Source organism: Coregonus lavaretus, assembly GCF_964263955.1.
Source record: "Coregonus lavaretus genome assembly, chromosome: 7".
NCBI lineage: Eukaryota > Metazoa > Chordata > Actinopteri > Salmoniformes > Salmonidae > Coregonus > Coregonus lavaretus.
Window position 1 is genome coordinate 10,236,197 of NC_139994.1, and position 20,796 is coordinate 10,256,992.

At 44.1% G+C, this 20,796-nt stretch overlaps 1 protein-coding gene across 2 annotated transcripts in view; it reads right to left on the reverse strand.

Annotated features, from left to right (window-relative positions):
• LOC311132398 (syndetin-like) overlaps positions 1-20,796 on the reverse strand; it is a 214,882-nt gene that overhangs the window by 94,256 nt on the left and 99,830 nt on the right. Inside the window, exons 13-14 of one of the 2 annotated variants that reach the window (XM_084165673.1) lie at positions 10,032-10,164; positions 9,829-9,894 (exon numbers count right to left, since the gene is read on the reverse strand). In XM_084165673.1, coding sequence (XP_084021799.1) covers positions 9,829-9,894; positions 10,032-10,164 — 199 coding nt within the window. The remainder of the gene's footprint in view (positions 1-9,828; positions 9,895-10,031; positions 10,165-20,796) is intronic. The other variant, XM_084165674.1, reaches the window with a different exon arrangement.

The window sequence follows — 20,796 nt, forward strand, 5'->3', positions numbered from 1 at the left end:
GAAGCCAGCGCTGCGAAGCCATACCCAACGGTCCAATCCCGTACCACCTCATGTGCAGGTACTCTCCACCTTGGGATTTTTAGCCACTGGGACATCTCAGCGGGAGTTAGCAGACCGGGTGGGCATATCACAGCCATCCATCAGCCGCGCTCTCCCACGAGTTGTGGATGTAATAAATCAACTGGCCACACAATATATTTTCTTCCCCTACACAGCACAACAACAGCTGCCGGTCAAGAGAGGGTTCTACTCTATTGCGGGTCTGCACAACGTAATCTGGGCAATAGACTGCACTCACGTGTGCATTAAGGCACCCTCACCAGACCTATTCCCATACCTCAACCGCAAGCAATATCACTCAATCAATGTACAAGTCATCTGCGACTCTGACAACCATCTCTTGAACGTGGTCTCCTGATGCGCCTGGAACAAGGAGCTGCTGGAGACGCATGGCTCATTGGTAAGCGTGGTTCAGTCATTTCAAATTCCAATTGTTGGTTTCAAAAAGTGATTAATGTCATTAATGACATGTTTCATTAGGAGATCGGGGGTATGCCCTTGCGCCCTGGCTAATGACGCCACTAACAAACCCTCAGACGCATCAAGAGGCCTCTTATAACCAGAGGCACGCACGCACCCGCTCCAGCATTGAGCGAACCATTGGTATTCTGAAGGGACGCTGGATGTGCTTGGACACAGCAGGTGGTAAACTGCTTTACAAGCCAGAGAAGGTGAGTAGGACTAGTTGTTTTCTTCAGGTTTGAAAAATTGAGAACATGTAGAATAATCTAATTCCAACAATTTATTTTATTTAGTTTTTATAGCTTTTGATCATCTTTACACCGTTTTTAGGTTTGCAGAATAATCATGGCCTGTTGTGTGTTACACAACATCGCTATGAAGCGTGGTGTTCCACTTCCCCTTCCGCCACCACACCAGGATGTGCGTCCTGACCCATTGCTGGGACCAGACAACCGACTTGGCGTGGAAGTCAGACAACAAATAATTTCTCGTTTTTTATTTGTTTTGTCCTTTAAATACCACGAATTAAACACATGAAATGACACAGGTTTCAGTGCATGTTCTTTACATTTTTAAAAGTGTGTTTATTTCTTTGAGTGTTTCTGATATTGTGGCCAGAGTAAAAGCGATTTCACAGAGACTTTGCGCAATCCGCTGTTGGTTATCCAAGACCGCATCGGAGATGACACGTGCAGTTGGACGGGACCTGGGGGCAGGTACAGAGGCAGGCCTACTGCAGGAAGGCCAAATGGTGTCAGGTTCCTCTTCACAGAGGGGTTGCCTGGATTGGAGATCTGTAAATAACAAAAACGATACTGAAAGTAAAACAGTCACAGTGCACTGTTTCAGTTTGTTCAATATAGGCCTACTGCAAAAGCAATAGGATTTCAAACTGAATAAACTAGGAATTCAGGTGAGGACTCATTCACAGTCACATAGGCCCACATTTGGTTTGACAAACTGGTGTAAAATTCCTTTCCAATGGTTTCACCGTTGCTTTCAGTTAAATTCTGGCATGAAATTGTATAAATTCAGAAAGACTTGCTTACCGTCTGATTCACTGGTGGGAGATGGCCTTGGAGGATATGAAGCTGTTGATATAGGGCCCTGGTCAGTGTCCAGTTGCTCCGCTGATGGCACACCTGAGAGTGCCGTCTCACCAATAATGGCCCGATGCGCTGGTCAATCTCAGATAACTCAGGGCCTGCATGCCCCCCTCCAGTGGTCAGCATATGTCTCTTATGTTTGGCAATGGATTTTTTGGTCTCTGATTTTAAGTCAAACCATTTTTTTTTTACATCTTCAATTGAGCGACGTTGTCCAGAAACAGAGTTCACGGAATCCGTGATCTCCTTCCATGGCTCCGTTTTGTTGGTGGCTTTAAAACCACTGGAAACACTACTAAATATTATGCCTCGTTTGGCATTTACCTGTTGCAGTAGAATTTCTATTTCAGAATTACTGAAGTTCCTTTTTCGTTTGGTGATCGGTGGACCACCACCGCCTGTGCGTCTTTTGGACATTCTCCAACTTTTCTTGCACACGCCCCTGAAGTGTCATGTCCTTATATGGGAATTTGCGGGGCGTTTTCTTATGCTAATTAGAAACAACTGGCACACGCTTTCAATTACGAAGACGTGGGATTCATCAATCCTAAGAACACAGGTGCAAACAATTACATTGTTTAAATGAAATATTAACTATGTTCTAGACCTTTTTAATACGATATAAGCTATGCATTTAGCTAATATTTTGCAGTCACAACACAGAAAAGTGAGAGGCCTCCAATTTTCTAGGTGAACTGGATGTTTATATCAAACCTATTCTCTACATATCCTATTGACTGATTGTTAATGGAAAACTGTGCACCATCAACACTGCAGCCATACTGCCAGAAGTGTCATTAAACTCAGAGGCGACGGTGAGTCAGACAGCCAAATGACGCAGAAGGCAACACAGACACTATCTCCCAAGATGTAATTTACTTTTTACACACACACACACACACACACACACACACACACACACACACACACACACACACACACACACACACACACACACACAAACACAGAAACATGCACACACCTACAAACACACACCCCTACATACGAAAGCACAAACACACACACTTCCACTTGTTCAGGTCAACCAAAACGGTGTCCAAAGCTCTGACAAAATTAGGGAAACATGGAGAAATTACAACAGAGCCAAACAGAGCCTAACAGAACAGAGCAGAAAATAACAGAACAGAGCAGAAAAGAGCAGAGCCGAACAGAGCAGAACAGACACAGGAATGTTTGTTTGGAAAGTGATCATAATTCAGTTGAGATGTTCGAGCTGTTCTTTAGATTTTACAGATATACTAATGACCATATTTATCTCCCCTAATTAGAATCCTAACATTTGGTGGGTGCTTATATTTGTCCTATTTCAGACATGTACAAGTGTGTATTGATACGCATGTGTGAATTAGAAATGTGTTTTTGCATATCCCTACTCCCCCCGAGACACCCTCGGAGGGTGGGGTGTTGTCATACTGATTTGTCGCAGCTCTGCTGAGAGTGAATACTGCTATTGTTATTATCATAATGCATTTCCAGCAATGGGTGATGAAAGTAGGCAATTCTCTAACTGATCATGAATACAGATAGACACAATCAGTGTGAAGAATGTGTGATGTCAGACTGATATGACAGCTCATCATAGCTACTCATTTTAAATAATGCATTTCCTGATTTGTAAGATGAATCTCATATTTGTCACATCTTGGTTTGCCTGATTGGATTTGTCACCTTGACTGGCCCGATATAATGTTCTTAAACTATACACCCCAATCTTTTTAAATGACCACTACATCATCCGCGTCACCGGAGTTTGATTACAGGGCCTGCTACCAACCTTTCCTACTTTGACTCTAATGACAACATGGCAACCAGATAAAGTTCAATATTCCTTGACATATATTATTAGCGGCTTATCGGAACACTTTGCTATAGTCATTCATTGCAGCTGCAGTGCATTTTATGGCTTATAAAAGTGTTGAACAAAGTGTTGACAGCGCTGAATAACAAATTAAACATTAACTTACTCATAAAAACAGCAGCTCTTTGATGTATTCAATGAGTCTCTCTCTAGTAATGGTTTTACAAGTTTTGACATCTCACAGTATCAACTTTGCTGCGCGTTCGAGGCTTCTTTTTACAGTCTATGTCTCGAGGAAACTGTGCAGACACGGTGATCTGAGCCATCTGATTGGCCAGCGGTAGGCCTATAGTTGCACTTGATTTGCTCTCTGGCCTGCCGAGTTCTACCTTCAGACACATGAAATGGTTCAAAATGGGAACACTTTGCCTTCCCGGCGCTAGACTGCTGAATCAAGTCCACCTACCATCAACAGCGTGAAATGAATTTTAAAAATAGGAACGCAAGGCTTTATAGTTGGGTTTTTTACAGAAATGTTTTTGAGATCGACTAGGAATGCCTTGGCGATCGACCAGTGGATGGCGATGGACTGGTTGGTGACCACTGCTATAGATATTATCTGTTTCTCCCCAACAACAGCAGAGTTTATGTGATGTAAAACACCTGTCAGGCTAAGAATGACCTGTCGGTGCATCCTAATGTCACAGAGAGGGAAACAAATTGCACAGTTGTTTCTCCTGACTGGGCCAAGAACAACTGCATGAGTCACTGCCTGAGAGAAAGAATGGAACAAAAGAAAGAATGGGAAAGCCCAGACCCACTGTGACATGACAGTATGAAATAGAGGGGGAAAGTGTTCTTTAACAAAGGAGTGAGAAGGGAGATTAGCTGGTCTGACTGGCTTGGAGAGGAGATTAGAGAAGAGGAGAGGGGAGGAGAGGTCAGTCTGCTAAAGAAAGAGCTAGCTGAACACTGACTGTTAATGCTACTAATGGGAACAAGGGAGGGAGGAACGAGGAGCCTGAGGAGGAGGGTGATATAAAAGGACAAAGACTTAAATGGTTAGATAGAGTATTTCTAGGTTACTTTGTATCCAGACTAGGTCTCAGCTTGACACCAGCAAAATGTGAATAGAACTAGTGATTGAACTCATTGTAATGTTCTTCAGAAAAATATCACAAAGCAGTTTAGGTTGGACAATGCAAGCCACCGGCAAGAAAGAATCTGAGGAGTAAGTGAGGTGTGATGAAACAGCATCCAGAGGGCTTTCAATGTGTTACTGTTACACATTTCAAAAGTGTTAACAGATATCCTCCCCCCGACGACAAAAAGGAAGGACGCCAGAAAACAACCGGCCAACGCCTCAAAGACTACATCACAAAGTTCCAAGATATAGTTTCTCAAAGCAATACATCGAGACAAGATTGTGACAAGGATCCTTGAGAAACTCGGACAATCTCCAGTCAAATCCTATCCGGCCAAACGGTAATCTAAAAAGTGAAAGTAATGAATTTCCGTAATTTCCTCTTTTGACCTGGCAATCGCATTCTGCCCCATCTTTGCGATTGAAGCGATGAAGATGACATTGGAGTGTGAAAACACACATCCAAGCTGGTCACAGGCCAGGGAAAGCAATTTACCTGCTGACAGGCCTGTCAAATGAAGGAGAGAGAAGCTGCCTTAACAAAGATGGAGGTAAGTAGCTGAGGCAATGGAAGGCAATGGGAGGAGTAATTGTCAATTTCCGCCCGGGGATTGCCGCATTATTCAATGTCCCAGACACACATAATTAGCCAAGCAACCCTTTACATGAAAATGCCTAAATGATCAGGATCAGAAGGAACTGGTGTGGCTACATACGAATGATGTCATCTGTTAAGCTAACTATGGAGTTTCCATTTCTCTTGGACTGAATCAAGGAAGGCAGTAGTCCAGGTTAGGCTGTAGTATATCATAGTAGCACACCCAAGACATTACACTAAATAACAGGGGATGTTAAGAGAAATGTCACGCTCCTATGAGATCATAAGTCAATCACAAACGATCGTGAAAAAACTCAACTTGTTCACAAACAGCGAACAAACGTTAGTAAAAGCAGCAAAAAAAGAAACGTCCTCTCACTGTCAACTGCGTTTATTTTCAGCAAACTTAACATGTGTAAATATTTATATGAACATAACAAGATTCAACAACTGAGACATAAACTGAACAAGTTCCACAGACACGTGACTAACAGAAATTGAATAATGTGTCCCTGAACAAAGGGGGGGTCAAAAGTAACAGTCAGTATCTGGTGTGGCCACTAGCATTAAGTACTGCAGTGCATCTCCTCCTCATGGACTGCACCAGATTTGCCAGTTCTTGCTGTGAGATGTTACCCCACTCTTTCACCATGGCACCTGCAAGTTCCCAGACATTTCTGGGGGGAATGGCCCTAGCCCTCACCCTCCGATCCATCAGGTCCCAGACGTGCTCAATGGGATTGAGATCCGGGCTCTTCGCTGGCCATGGCAGAACACTGACATTCCTGTCTTGCAGGAAATCACGCACAGAATGAGCAGTATGGCTGGTGGCATTGTCATGCTGGAGGGTCATGTCAGGATGAGCCTGCAGGAAGGGTACCACATGAGGGAGGAGGATGTCTTCCCTGTAACGCACAGCGTTGAGATTGCCTGCAATGACAACAAGCTCAGTCCGATGATGCTGTGACACACCGCCCCAGACCATGATGGATCCTCCACCTCCAAATCGATCCCACTCCAGAGTACAGGCCTCGGTGTAACGCTCATTCCTTCGACGATAAACGTGAATCCGACCATCACCCCTGGTGAGACAAAACCGCGACTCGTCAGTCCTGTCTGGTCCAGCGACGGTGGGTTTGTTCCCATAGGCGACGTTGTTGCTGGTGATGTCTGGTGAGGACCTGCCTTACAACAGGCCTACAAGCCCTCAGTCCAGCCTCTCTCAGCCTATTGCGGACATTCTGATCACTGATGTACCTGTCCCGCAGGTGTGATGTTCGGATGTACCGATCCTGTGCAGGTGTTGTTACACGTGGTCTGCCACAGCGAGGACGATCAGTTGTCCGTCCTGTCTCCCTGTAGCACTGTCTTAGGCGTCTCACAGTACGGACATCGCAAATTATTGCCCTGGTTACATCTGCAGTCCTCATGCCTCCTAGCAGCATGCCTAAGGCACGTTCACGCAGATGAGCAGGGACCCTGGGCATCTTTCTTTTGGTGTTTCTCAGAGTCAGTAGAAAGGCCTCTTTAGTGTCCTGAGTTTTCATAACTGTGACCTTAATTGCCTACCGTCTATAAGCTGTTAGTGTCTTAACGACCTTTCCACAGGTGCATGTTCATTAATTGTTTAGGGTTCATTGAACAAGCATGGGAAACAGTGTTTAAACCTTTTACAATGAAGATCTGTGAAGATATTTGGATTTTTACAAATTATCTTTGAAAGACAGGGTCCTGAAAAAGAGACGTTTATTTTTTTCTGAGTTTATTTCATCCATCTTAATTTCATTTCATGTTGGTTTTATCTTGGAATGAGGCGAAGCTGTACACGTGGGAAGGCCAATATCAAGGCCAACATCTTCCCCCCTCTGTCCTGGATTGATTGTATGTTTAATGTGGCAGTCCCAAGCGAACAGTCAATACGAGAGGTTCCAGTCCGTGCTGTGAGCTTGTAACCGATCCACCGACCACAGCCATTTATCCTCTCACCACCGAGGACCTGTCCCAGCTGATTGAACATCACAGTGGGTGAGCTATGGCTGAGAATTCCATTTGGCAAGGTGGGTGGCAACCCTTCGCCCGTATTCATTCCAGAAACAACTTCCCTTTATTGAGTAGTGACATTAATTACTATTACTTTATGGTGACAGGTTCACTATATCACCTGCGGTGGCCCTCAGCAGGTGTTGCAGGCTGCGTCCCAAATAGCACTCTATTCCCTTTATAGTGCAGTACTTTGCTTTGACCATGGCCCATAGGGCTCTGGTCAAAAGTAGTGCACTATGTAGGGAATAGGGTGCCGTTTGGGACGCAGCCTGCGGTGTTGCAGCAGCCAGCCACGGACCGTTGCATTATTTTCTCCAATGACAGAGAGGAGCCTGGCGGTCATGCGGGGAGCCCGGTAGAATGTGTGGTGCCCCAGGACACAACGGCGGTCTGACAAATGAAGACCAGCGTGTAAATCACTCTTCTTAAGGCTTTGGTATACGCACACACACAGAGATGCACACCCACTTATAAGCACACCGAACACACACACCAAACACACACCCAAACACACACCCCCTTTACATAATATAGAGGTGAAAGCTGGTGATGAGTGAGGTGACCTTCACTTAGAGGATGACAGCCAATCACACCCACCAATATGACAGCACCTCTTGATGGATGGCCCCGCCCCCTCTGATTACAACTGAATGTCCTTTCACTTGCAGAACGGCGGGATATGCTTAGCTATGGTTTGGAAGCTGGAAGGGCGCGTCCCAAATGGTACCCTATTCCTTATATAGTGCACAGCTTTTGACCACGTAGTGCACTATACAGGGAATAGGGTGCCATTTGGGACTGTCGTAAATGATTCAGGGGATAAGGGCATCACTGTAGTCCTACTCGTCATCGTCTGTTTGCTTAATCAAGCCAATGAAATGTAACCCCCTTTCCACTGAGAAAGAACACGTTCTGGATTTGATCCAAAGCTACTGTTGATTGACAAAGTCTTTGAAAAGGCAAACAAATACAATTTACCAAATGAAAACAACTCCAGTGAGCTACCTTGAAACCAACACTCCCCAGGAAGAGTGTAACTCTACTCAACGTTAAACCTGAAACTTTATCGCCATGGAAACAGAGCCACCAGTTGTGTTTACTAAGCTTGGATACCTTAGGAATGTGATATTAGTGATGACACAAGATAAACCCGTCTTGGACTGCATTTGTGGTTTCAAAGTATCTAGCTACCTGCGCTCACTGGCTTATAGTTATATAGAGTCAGGGCTGAAAGTAGATTTAATTTATTCTTACATATAGAATCCCTATTAATTCAAAAGGATCTCTGTGAGCCTAGTCATAAAGATTTGTCATTGAACTTTTAAAATGTATTTCCTTTTATTGTGGCATAAACACAACCAGTCATGATGTTTGAACCAGTCTGATTGTCAAACAATCCCTTCTAAGGGATCCTTTACTAGGCTACCTGAACACGTTCATCCACTCGTAACATATTTACAGCCTCCAAAACAGTGGTGAATGGAAAGAGACATCTTTTACACAAAACACCAAAAAGTGTAATGCCATTTGGCGATTGTTATTAGGCCAGAATTTATGCATCCACTGCTGTCCGCGCACATCTCGGTGTCGGCCACTCATCTCTGCCTTCGCAAAATGTCAGTGTTCTCGTCCTGAGGTTGTCTACATGTAATAAGGAAAAAGTAATCAGTCATTTCCTCTTGAACGAACGCTTAAACCGAAATTAACATGATCATGGAATGGAAATTAAAACACACAGTGTTAAATATCACTGTTTGTCTCCTTTGCTTACCGTGTGGATTATTTTAAATTATTCAACTAATCATTAGATACAATTGATTCTAATGTTTGGACAAGAAGTCTTTGGAGAGGGCTCAGTGACTTTTCAAAGTCAGCGGTGTGCCAGCGTCAACAAAGAACAAGCACCTATCACTTTCAGGCCTGGCCGGCTCAATGACCTCCTACATGGACAGCCTGAGAGAGGGAGAGCCACTGAAGCAACACTAGGAAAATAAATTCCACTTGACTATCAACATGGTGGTGGGTGCGGCGACAAGTTCTACCTCAATTACCCATACCATCATGCCAATGTGGGCTGTGCAAATGTGTCGCTGCGCATTCACAACCATTTCCGTTATATGGAGAGGGTGGGTCAGTATCTCAGCTCTCTATAAAGTACAAATGCAATACTTAGAAATCCATCAATCTCCGGGTTTAAGTTTGTGGGGCCTCAATGAAGGTCGACCCCCCCATATATGAATCAGCTTAAATTGATTTAAAGGCGGCTGATAAAAACAGCCAGGAGCGTAGAGGGAACACTCTGCTACATCACTACCACTGGTTTCTAAGAACTTCTGGAGGACGAGGGGGAGTAATGCCTTCAGAAATACAAGGTGAACTGGCCTGAGGGCAGTTGAATACGTATTTTTTTTACCATACGGGATGTTCAAGGGGCTTTAGGTGTATTAAGCATAAGGGAATCAGGGCTATAAAAGTACCAGCGGTTAGAGGGTGGGGAATAAGGGCTTTAGTGGTCGCTTGCCTGAATTAAAGGGGAGGGGACAGTGCTATGCTGCATTAAAGGGGAGGGGGTATTAGTTGGGCATGCTTACAGTACCTGTAGCTGGTGCGGCCTCCTCCTCTTCCACTTTAGGTGTAGGGTATAGGTGTATAGGAATCGGGGCTTTAGAAATAACAGAAGTTACCTTGGAGCACCGATGATGGATAAGCGCTTTATTAAAAGGGGAGGGGACAGTGCTTTGGTGTTGAATTAAAGGGGAGGGCATATTGAGGGGATTGATATTGGTGAGACAAGCATACCTGTGGTGGGTGCGGCCTCCTCCTTGTCTTGCTCCTCGTGCCACTGCATGGTCCGGTGGTAGCTGAGCATCACCTCCCACAATGCCTTGCACAGGTCGCTCAGGCAGGGGACGTAGCTGTCTGGAGTGATGTGCTGCAGACCAGACAGGAGAGATAAAACATTTAAAAAGAGAGAGAGAGAGAGACAGAGACAGAGAGACAGAGAAAGAGCGAGAGAGAGAGAGAGAGAGAGAGAGAGAGAGAGAGAGAGAGAGAGAGAGAGAGAGAAAGAGCGAGACAGAGAGAGACAGAGACAGAGACAGAGACAGACAGACAGACAGACAGACAGACAGACAGACAGACAGACAGACAGACAGACAGACAGAGAGACAGAGAGACAGAGAGAGAGTGACAGATGTGTTAGATACACTTGCTGTGTTTTTTTCCATGTGAGGTCACAGTGAAGAAATGATGTGGTGTTACAGAAAGGCCAGACATCCATTATCAGCCCAGCACCTAAAGATACGTATTGCCGCAACCATTTCTGTGGAGTTGTTTTTGATCACTGGAGTTGGAGTGTAGTTGGAGTGTAGCAAAAGTGTGGGTTTGAGAGAGGACGACGAACAGTGCATCTAAAAGTAAATAGCCACTCAATTCTACTTATAGCAGTCCAAATAACAGTTTATAGCAACAGAAAGCGTTTTGGCAGAAAAATATTGATGTCCGGCAGAAACACTCCTATTCTCTGTTCATACTGTTAAGCCGGAGTTCAAGGCTGCATCCCAAATGCCTCCCGATTGCCACTATACGGCACTATAGGCTCTGATCAAAAGTAATGCACTATACAGGGAATGGGGTGCCATTTGGGACACAGTCCTAGCCTTCTAAGTGTCATTCAAAGGCTCACGTTCGGGAGAAATCCCATCTCAGAGTCCAGAGACATGACTTCCTTTAATCAGTCAATAACATAATGAACACACCTTAAAAAAGACAACAGTGGAACAGCTGACTGTCGTCGCAGAAGATAAAATGGGGATGGGGCTGTATGTGTTGTAGGCGCTTATCTTGCAGCCAGAGAGACAGAACAGGGTGTGTGTGTGTGTGTGTGACTGACCAACAGATACTGACAGTTCAGTAATGAGCCTGAAACCATTACAACGACCACAATGTCGAACACTAATGAATTCCCTGTGCCTGACTGACAACCTAGACGAACATAAAAACTCAATTTTCATAAATGTATGTCTATTGCACATAGACCTTTAGTAGACCCATCCAAACATTACCCGCCTCTTGTGGGACTGTTTCAGGCACAAAGCAATCTAGTAATACGTTACACATTGGCCTATGTAAATGGTGTGACTGAATGGAGGGATGGGGAGATGCAGGGACTGCAGTTCTAATTGTGCATATCCAAATACTGTAGATAATAAATAAATATATATATATGTATTATACAGAAGTCATGATGACAGTTAGTGCATTCTCTGGGTTTCTCAGCTTCATTCGAGACAGGTCAAAATAAATCAAATAAAAAAACATCACTCTGGGGAAAAGGGCAAATGAGTTGAGTTAGGATTTGGCCAACCTCCACATAGAAGCTAGCAGCGTTATAACTCTCTACGGCTGGCGTTAGAGGCATGCCCCGTCAAGCCCAGCGGTGCACAGAGCTCAGAGGCTACACACCTTGTGGCCTGACACAGACCAAGGGCATTTCTAGAGACATGGTTTTCAACACCGTCAGAGACTAAAGATTCATCATTGCATTCTGAAAAGGTTCTGTCGACAGCAGCGCTTGTGCTCACCGGAAGCCCAGATGCCTTTTGTTTTAAACATAGCACGTGTGTGTGTGTGTGTGTGTGTGTGTGTGTGCATGCATGCAAGTGTGCCCACGTGCTAGCGCCCATGCGTGTGTGTCTGTGAGTGTGTGTGTGTGTGTGTGTGAGACCTGTTCCCTCTACAAGGCAGCTGTAAATTACTGACAGCGAGCCACGTACACCGGGGGTTTCTGCGAGGGAAACGGTGCATAGCAACACGGACCCCGGCTGTGGAAAAGCTAACAAGAGCGAAGGGTTCCAGAGCAATTTATGTATCACAGACGTCTCTCTTTCCCCTCTCAGTTTACTGCCAGCCTGTAAATTAGAGGACGCCAGGGATCAGGCTGCCAGACCCCCTCGGCTGCCAAACGTTTTCTCCAAGCGCGTCTGGGTGAGACCTTTGAGGAGAAAATTCACGATCGCAAATAGCGAGTCGAGTGAATGATATCATTCAGTGACCTCCAGTCTCTAAAATAGCATGACATGGCTTCACTAGTGTTGCAAAGCTCCAATGCTAATAGGATACAAGGAACGCTATGCTACTGCCCAAACTAGAGTTAGCGTTGCAGTGTTTTTGATTAGGAGCAACTTTCTTTCCCATGTAGTGTTCTTTATTTTGCAATATCCACATGGTGCAAATTAAACATCGCCATGCCACAGAGCCCACGGCAACCAACAGAAAAGAGTTGGTTGTGGTTAAATGTCAAACATTTACAGAGAGCCTGAGGGGAATGTAATAGAACCTTTTCCTGGGTGTGGTAGAAATGAATCATCAACCTCAGCCTGGAGAGAGAACACTGGCACTTAGCGAGTCAGAAGTAGTGTACTCTATAGGGCAGCGGTTCCCAACTCCGGTCCTCCAGTACCTCCAACAGTACATATTTTGGTTGTGGCCCTGGACAAGCACACCTGATTCTACTTGTCAACTAATCATCAAGCCCTTGACAAGTTGAATCAGGTGTTTTTGTCCGGGGCTACAACAAGAATGTGTGCTGTTGGGGGTACTGGAGGACTGGAGTTGGGAAACACTGCTATAGGGAATAGGGTGGCATTTAGGATACACCCTACAGTACTTCCCCCACGTCAGGATACTCATTAGTCATGAGTTACTCGGTTGGTAAAACATCTCACATTAACATTCAACAACAGTCACTGGAACAATTAGCGTAGTTAACCACATTATTCAGACACAAGGCTGCTAAACTGGAGAATAAACACACACCCAAAAAAAGGAGCACCTTGAATCTCCTCAAATACTGCCTGAAATTCTTCAGATTGGAAAAAGATTTTCGGATTGACAGACACTGGTTTCATGGGGGGAAACGGTCACATAACTATGTCTCACACATTGACTTTAAAAGTCACCTGTACAGTATGAACAACCCCTGGCCTGGTTGCCTCTTCTCATATAACCCATGGTGTATTAATTTGCGCACACCGTAGAAAACCGCTTTGCAACTGAAAACGTTTTGCATTGAAAACAAACATTTTTTATTGGACTGGTTTAATTAAGTTAGCTCCTCCCCTGTTTCAGACCATTTCCTTCAGTTTGGTTCCCAGGACAACCCCAGTATGACATCATAGGATGCAATCAGTCAGGGATTGTTGTCGCTGTCTGTCCCCTCGTGAGATGTTTGAGATGTAGCTAATATCAGATAACACTCAGAGTCTAATGGAGGAACAGAACCAGCAGCCTGAAACCTTCATGCATTTCCTCTCATGACTCAGCACACACACAATATCACACAAAGCTGGTGATTGCAAGATCCATTTCATCTCAGCCCCTTCCATGTCTTTCTAATGCCACCGTATTTAGAAGCAATAACAGCAAGTCACTGATGCGTCAAGCATTCCTTTACTGTGGGATATTATGAGAATGTTGCCATTATTGGAGAGTAACATGGGTAAATGCAAGGACAATGCAATGCAGTGTAAATTGCCTCCCTTTCCCATCCAACCCAAGTGGCTACCTGTGAACAAAGTGATAAATTAGTGATTCACATCCAAGCGGTCAATCAATGGTCCAGCCCTGCCATTTGATGGTGAGAAATCACCTCCCTGGCTTCTTCAGGGGGCACGGCCTGACCCCTTCCAAGCCCCCCCCCCCCCCCCCCCCGAGGGTTAGCCTCAGCCGAGCAAGTGGCAGGGGGAGACACGGACAGGGACACACACAGACACTACCCCTGCTCAGGGTAAGGTCACAGCTGGGTGTTTTATCTCTGATCAACACCTCCATAGGGCAGGTTGGTTCTCAGACCACAGAGGGTTTGATGTATGGAGAGGCATACCCCAATCACTCCATATGATGCATAGTGGATCTATTTTAGGAAGCAGTTTTATAGAGGATGGATGCAATGTATGCACCTAAGCCGCATAGGGACTCTTCTGACAGAGAGCTGAGTAGTGGGTGGGGGGGGGGGGGCTATGGTTTTTAGCCAATTCACTTCCATTTTCAGATGTGATCCTAGTGCTTTCCCCAAAACTGCAGGGAATAAAAAAAACAGCACCCTGCCTGCTAGTCAGCAATCTGCAGATCTGCCGAGCCAGCAAAGCACAACATGGTGTCCTCCTACTCCATCAAAGTGCAGCTAGCCTCCTCAAGGAGAATCGAACACATTCATTCAGACACAGTGGCAACACTGGCTGGCCACTACACTGCCCACACCTCGGGCAAGTTACCGTGATGGTTCACTCCGATATTAAACTTTGTCTGAAGTTTTCAGACCTAGAATGTGGAATAATGTCGAGATGATTTCACATCCCAAAATATCTGTTGTGAGCAGCTAGCACACCTCAGTACCTCAATCCCTAATGAATAGGAGAGATAGGCTCAGACCAAAAGAAAACATGCAACAAACTTTTGGTTTCAGAATCAACGTTCTTTCTATCAGGCTGATGCATGAAGATTTCATCACCTTAGACTAAGGTGACTTCACCAAGAATAGGACAAAGCGTTGCTAAGCGTTGCTAAGCGCTGCTATCGTGTGTGTTTTTGTTTATGTGTGTCCCCTCACAAACCCATGAGATGTTGTTTAATCTTTTTTTAAGGGTAATTCTGCTGTTTGCTTGAGTAATTGGAGATGGAAGGGAGTTCCATGCGATCATGGCTCTGTATAATACTGTGTGTTGCCGAGAATTCATTTTGGACTGGTGGCATGTCTTGTGGGGTACGTACAGTGCACACAGTATTCAGACCCTTTCCCTTTTTCCACATTTTGTTGTTACAGCCTAATCCTATTCTAAAATGGATTAAATTAATTTTGTTCCTCATCAATCTACACACAATACCCCCATAATGACGAAGTGAAAACAGGTTTTAGAAATGTTTGCAAATGTATTAAAAATAAAAACAGATACCTTATTGACATAAGTATTCAGACCCTTTGCTATGACACTCGAAATTGAGCTCAGGCGCACCCTGTTTCCTTTGATCATCCTTGAGATGTTTCTACAACTTGATAGGACATGATTTGGAAAGGCACACACCTGTCTATATAAGGTCCCACAGTTGACAGTGCATGTCAGAGCAAAAACCAAGCCATGAGGTCGAAGGAATTGTCCGTAGAGCTCCGAGAGCTCCGAGGCACAGATCTAGGGAAGGGTACCAAAAATGTCTGCAGCATTGAAGGTCCCCAAGAACACAGTGTCCTCCATCATTCTTAAATTGAAGAAGTTTGGAACCACCAAGACTCTTCCTAGTGCTGGCCGCCCGGCCAAACTGAGCAATCTGGGGAGAAGGGCCTTGGTCAGGGAGGTGACCAAGAACCTGATGGTCACTGACAGAGCTCCAGAGCTCCTCTGTGGAGATGGGAGAACATTCCAGAAGGACAACCATCTCTGCAGCACTCCACCAATCAGGCCTTTATGGTAGAGTGGCCAGACAGAAGCCACTCCTCAGTAAAAGGCACAACAGCCCGCTTGGAGTTTGCCAAAAGGCACCTAAAGGACTCTGACCATGAGAAACAAGATTCTCTGGTCTGATGAAACCAAGATTGAACTCTTTGGCCTGAATGCCAAGTGTCACATCTGGAGGAAATCTGGCACCATCCCTACAGTGAAGCATGGGGGTGGCAGCATCATGCTGTGGGGATGATTTTCAGCGGCAGGGACTAGAAGACCAGTCAACAACGAGGGAAAGATGAACGGAGCAAAGTACAGAGAGATCCTTGATGAAAACCTGCTCCAGAGCGCTCAGGACCTCAGACTGGGACGAGGTTCACCTTCCAACAGGACAACGACCCTAAGCACACAGCCAAGACAACGCAGGAGTGGCTTCGGGACAAGTCTCTGAATGTCCTTGAGTGGCCCAGCCAGAGCCCAGAATTGAAAGCCAATCGAAGATCTATGGAGAGACCTGATCATAGCTGTGCAGCGATGCTCCCCATCCAACCTGACAGAGCTTGAGAGGATCTGCAGAGAAGAATGGGAGAAACTCCCCAAATACAGGTGTGCCAAGCTTGTAGCGGCATACCCAAGAAGACTTGAGGCTGTAATCGCTGCTAAAGGTGCGTCAACAAAGTACTTATGTAAACTGTTCCTGACCCTCCTCCTCCCACTGCTGCTGCTGCCTTCACAGATTCTGCCATTATGCTCCTGAAGTTGCCGGTAATAGGATACACCAGGGGTCGGCACATTTTTCCATTTGGAGTGCCAATTTATCCTACCATTTCTACCGATCTGCGTGCCAGTTATGATTGTCATGGAACAGTTCATTTAATTTATAATAGTCTTTGTATCTCAAAATCTTTGTCATGTGGTTAATCTAAATTATATCTAAATCTAAAAGGAACTTCTATTGCCATTGCCAACTATGTAAAAACAGCCTACATAAAGCCAACAAATAAAAACATTGCAGCCTGCAAGTAGAAAATATCCTATGAATCACATTGGCTGTGCATGGCCTGTCTGACATGAACTTGAAACATTGTATCAACTATAAACTGTGTCCGGCCCGAAGCTCGCACTAGCAAACTTGCAACATTGTATAAAATATTCTGGGCCTTCAGAGTTTCCTACGCCAGTGAGCTCGGGACAGAAACAGCTGTAGGCTATTTGTGCAAGGGATAAGAAGTAATCAGGTATTTTATGATGTTTCCACTGGATCAGAGCATTACATTTTTCCCTTTCATGCCGAGTGGTTATCGAAAGGGATGGAGCTGGAAATATTTGTCAAATACATTGAGAAACTATTGTCATTCTTAATGGATTCTAAAAACAGATTTCGTTTACTTGGTGTTTGAGGTGAAGAAAAAAATACTTTGAGACGCTCCACAGCTCATTAGTGGTGGTGAGTTAAGACAATCAGAAATACTATCAGACATCTCCAAATGGACAAATGTATAGGCCTACATTTGCACACAGGCCAGGTAGCCTAGGCCTACTTCTATATGCGTAGGCCTAATCAGATGCGCGTCCTTATTCAACATTGAAAGGAGCGCTCCAAACAATGAACTAAAACTTGTCTCTCACAAGTGTAGCATAGATTGTGAGCTCTGCAAACAACGACGACAATAAGAACGGTAAAATTACTATAATAATAATATATTGAATGCATTAACAGAAATTACCGTAACCAAACATTGTAGATTACAAAATGGGAATTAATGGTAAATGTAGACTACTACTGGTGATATATTTAATGGGGAATTGGTAGACACTAACAATCAAAAGGCAAACAATTCACACAATGAAGTTATGAAACAATGAATGTGCACAAAACGGCGGGAGAGAGTGCATATTCTGGAGAGAGACATGCCTTGTGCATCTTAGCCACACTCCCCCTTTTTTGGGACCGTGACATCCCTGCAGCCTCCTAAATGGATTAGTCCACTGAGACAGGCGCGAATCAGACAGGTATCTTGTGTGCCATAAAAAATATATATATAAAGAATCTCGGTCGACCAACAGCCTATCGACCAAACAATCAACCAGTTGACTAAATGGGGTCAGCCCTAACACACCCCTTTAGGATTTGGTTAAAGATATAGCAAATAGGCGTGGCAATACAGTCGGCTACCATTCTCAATAGTTTCCCAACAAGGTTGTCTATACCTGGTGGCTTATCATTATTCATGGATAACAGTAGTTTTTCCACCTCTCCCACACTAACTTGACCAAATTAAAAACAACAATCCTTCATTTTCAATATTAGATATTTTATACTAAAATATGATGGCTCACTGTTGTTATAAATCACCCATCAACTTCAATGAACGATGGAGATGAATAGGGTTTTCTGCCCATGATATCATTTAAGGTACTCCGAAGTCTTTTTCCATTGTGTTTTATGTCATTTATCTTGGTTTGGTAATATAATTTCTAGTTTAGTCACAACATTTCTCAATTTACAGTAAGTCAACTAATCAGCTGAGTAGCCTGACTCGTTTGCCACCTCTTTTGCATAATTTCTTTGGACCATACCATTTTTCAATTCATCATCAATCCAGAGGGCTCTAACAGTTCCCACAGTTGATTTCTTAACAGGTGCGTGCTTGTCAACAATTGACATGAATACTTTTACAAATACTTCCAGTGCTGCATCTGGATTCACTTCTTCATACACATCAGACCAACATAAAAAAAATAATCCTGAGAAAACATTTTGTATTATCTCTTATAAATGACTTTAGGCCCAACCTTTGGCACTTTGGCTTTCCTTGTCATTGCCACAATGTTATGGTCACTACAGCCAATGGGAACTGATATTGCTTTGGAGCAAAGCTCTACAACATTAGTGAAGATATTATCAATACAAGTTGATGTCACAGATCCAACACTATTGGTATGCACTCTAGTTGGTTGAGTGATAACCTGGGTCATATTACAGGCATTAGTCACAGTTAGAAGCTTCCTCTTGAGAGGACAGCTAGTTGCTAACCAGGCAATGTTCAGGTCACCCAGAAAATAGACCTCTCTGTTAACATCACACACACTATCAAGCATTGCATACACATTATCCAAATACTGACTGTTAGCACTTGGTGGCCTATAGCAGCACCCCAAATGAAGAGGCTTTAGATGCGGCAGGTAAACTTGCAACCTCAACAACATTTGACATGAGATCCTCTCTAAGCTTTACAGGAATATGGCTCTGAACATATACTGCAACACCTTCCTCATAGACATGATGAAATGTGTTTTTCTATTTGCCTTTGGAGCAGCAGAGAAAAGTAGACAGGACTGGAGCGACACATTACACTTGACAGGGTTTCTCTGGTGGCTATCAGATCAAATTGTGAATGCACAGTTGTCTGGCAGAATGCTTAAAAAACGAAATAATATATTCTGGAATAAACCCTGGAGGTGGGGAGCCTCCAAACCAGCCTAATAATACACTGCAATAAACACCAGGATAGGTTGTTGTGAAAGCGATGTCGCTAAGATAGAAATAGTTGCTGTGTCATTTACCAAAACAACTCCACTGAATACAAAAACACAATGGTACTTGGTTCTCAAACACCCCAAACCATCAGCCAAATGTGCCATTCCTGGCTATGTCCTGAGACTGTTGAGGAGGGTACATTATTGACCATTATAGGGAGCTGTTATATGATGCTCAGAGTGGGTGACCATATGTGGCAGCGTGGCACCACAGTAGTGTCCAGTCTACCAAGCATGTTATCCCAGCCCCTTTAACACTTTCAGCCACCATGCCTCTCATTCTCAGCTTTTACCATTGATTACAGTATAGAAGGCTACATGCAGAGTGAACAACTGTCTTCTTTCATTGGTCTCCTTCAAATTACAGTAGATCTTTATGAGCATTGCTGCTCTTTCTCCCACATCTCTCCTCCTCTCACATGAGGAATAAAAAGTTCCCTCCAGTACCGTATGGGGAAATGTTCCTCAGACTTCATAGCCTACCAGAGCACTAGATAAACTCATCTGGCGTTACCACGGTGATGATTGAAGTGCAGACCTACTGGATCTGTCACATTTAAAATATTAACTATTGAAAGCTTGGCTATTATGGCGAGACATATTTGGCATACAGAGCTTGAAATGTGGAAATTATGAACTAGAACAGGTGAGCCATCATACCATGCTAAAATAAATAATCTCATATTAACTTAATGACAAGGACGATTTGGAAGACACAAAACAGTACAGTCTGTTTAATCTGAGATAAATTAATTACTATTTTCTGCAAAGAAATTACATTAATTTCTTTCTTTCTTTTTAATTCAGAGGACCTACCTTTGATTCAGTTCTAGCACAAAGAAATAGAAACTCTATAAATGAAAGGAAGTATAAGAAACTCCCAGAAGTGACGAGAGGAAGCAAGAAACAATAAATAAAAGTAGACTTTGAGCGTCCAGGCCTGGAAATCTGGGATCATTGATGCAAATGAAAGCAGACATCCTTTATAAATGAGAGCTCACAACAAACAGCCGGAGTTGTTTATTGATGCTGTTACACAAGAAGATAAAGACCTTTTCTATCACAGCTGGAGGGGAGGGAGTGGAGGGGTTCTGAGTGTTCAGAGAAAGGATCAGTTTCACTAAATAATTAAGAAAACACAAAACGCAGGAGAGAGAGAGAGAGAGAGAGAGAGAGAGAGAGAGAGAGAGAGAGAGAGAGAGCGCTCAGCCTGGTCCATATACTTTAGTGGTGCCTCATATGAAAGCTGATATGAACGCTGAAAGGCCATGGAAGGTTCACCTCCACTATGGGTCTCACTAAAGAGCCAGTCCTTCACATGAAAAATTGACCATTTAATTAACTCACACAGTGTCCTGTCATAATGATCATATTACACAATCACGATACTGATTGTTATCAGTGAGTGAACCTTGGGGCGATAGAATAGTGATGTACTTTATGATGTAGTCAACAAGATATTATCCTTATGTGGCCTAGCTGGTCTAGGGGTAATGCCGGTATATGTTTGAATCCAGCCTACTGCCCTTTCATACAACCTCTATCTTTCCCCACTTTCATCCTCTCCCAATCTCTGTTCAATAAAAATA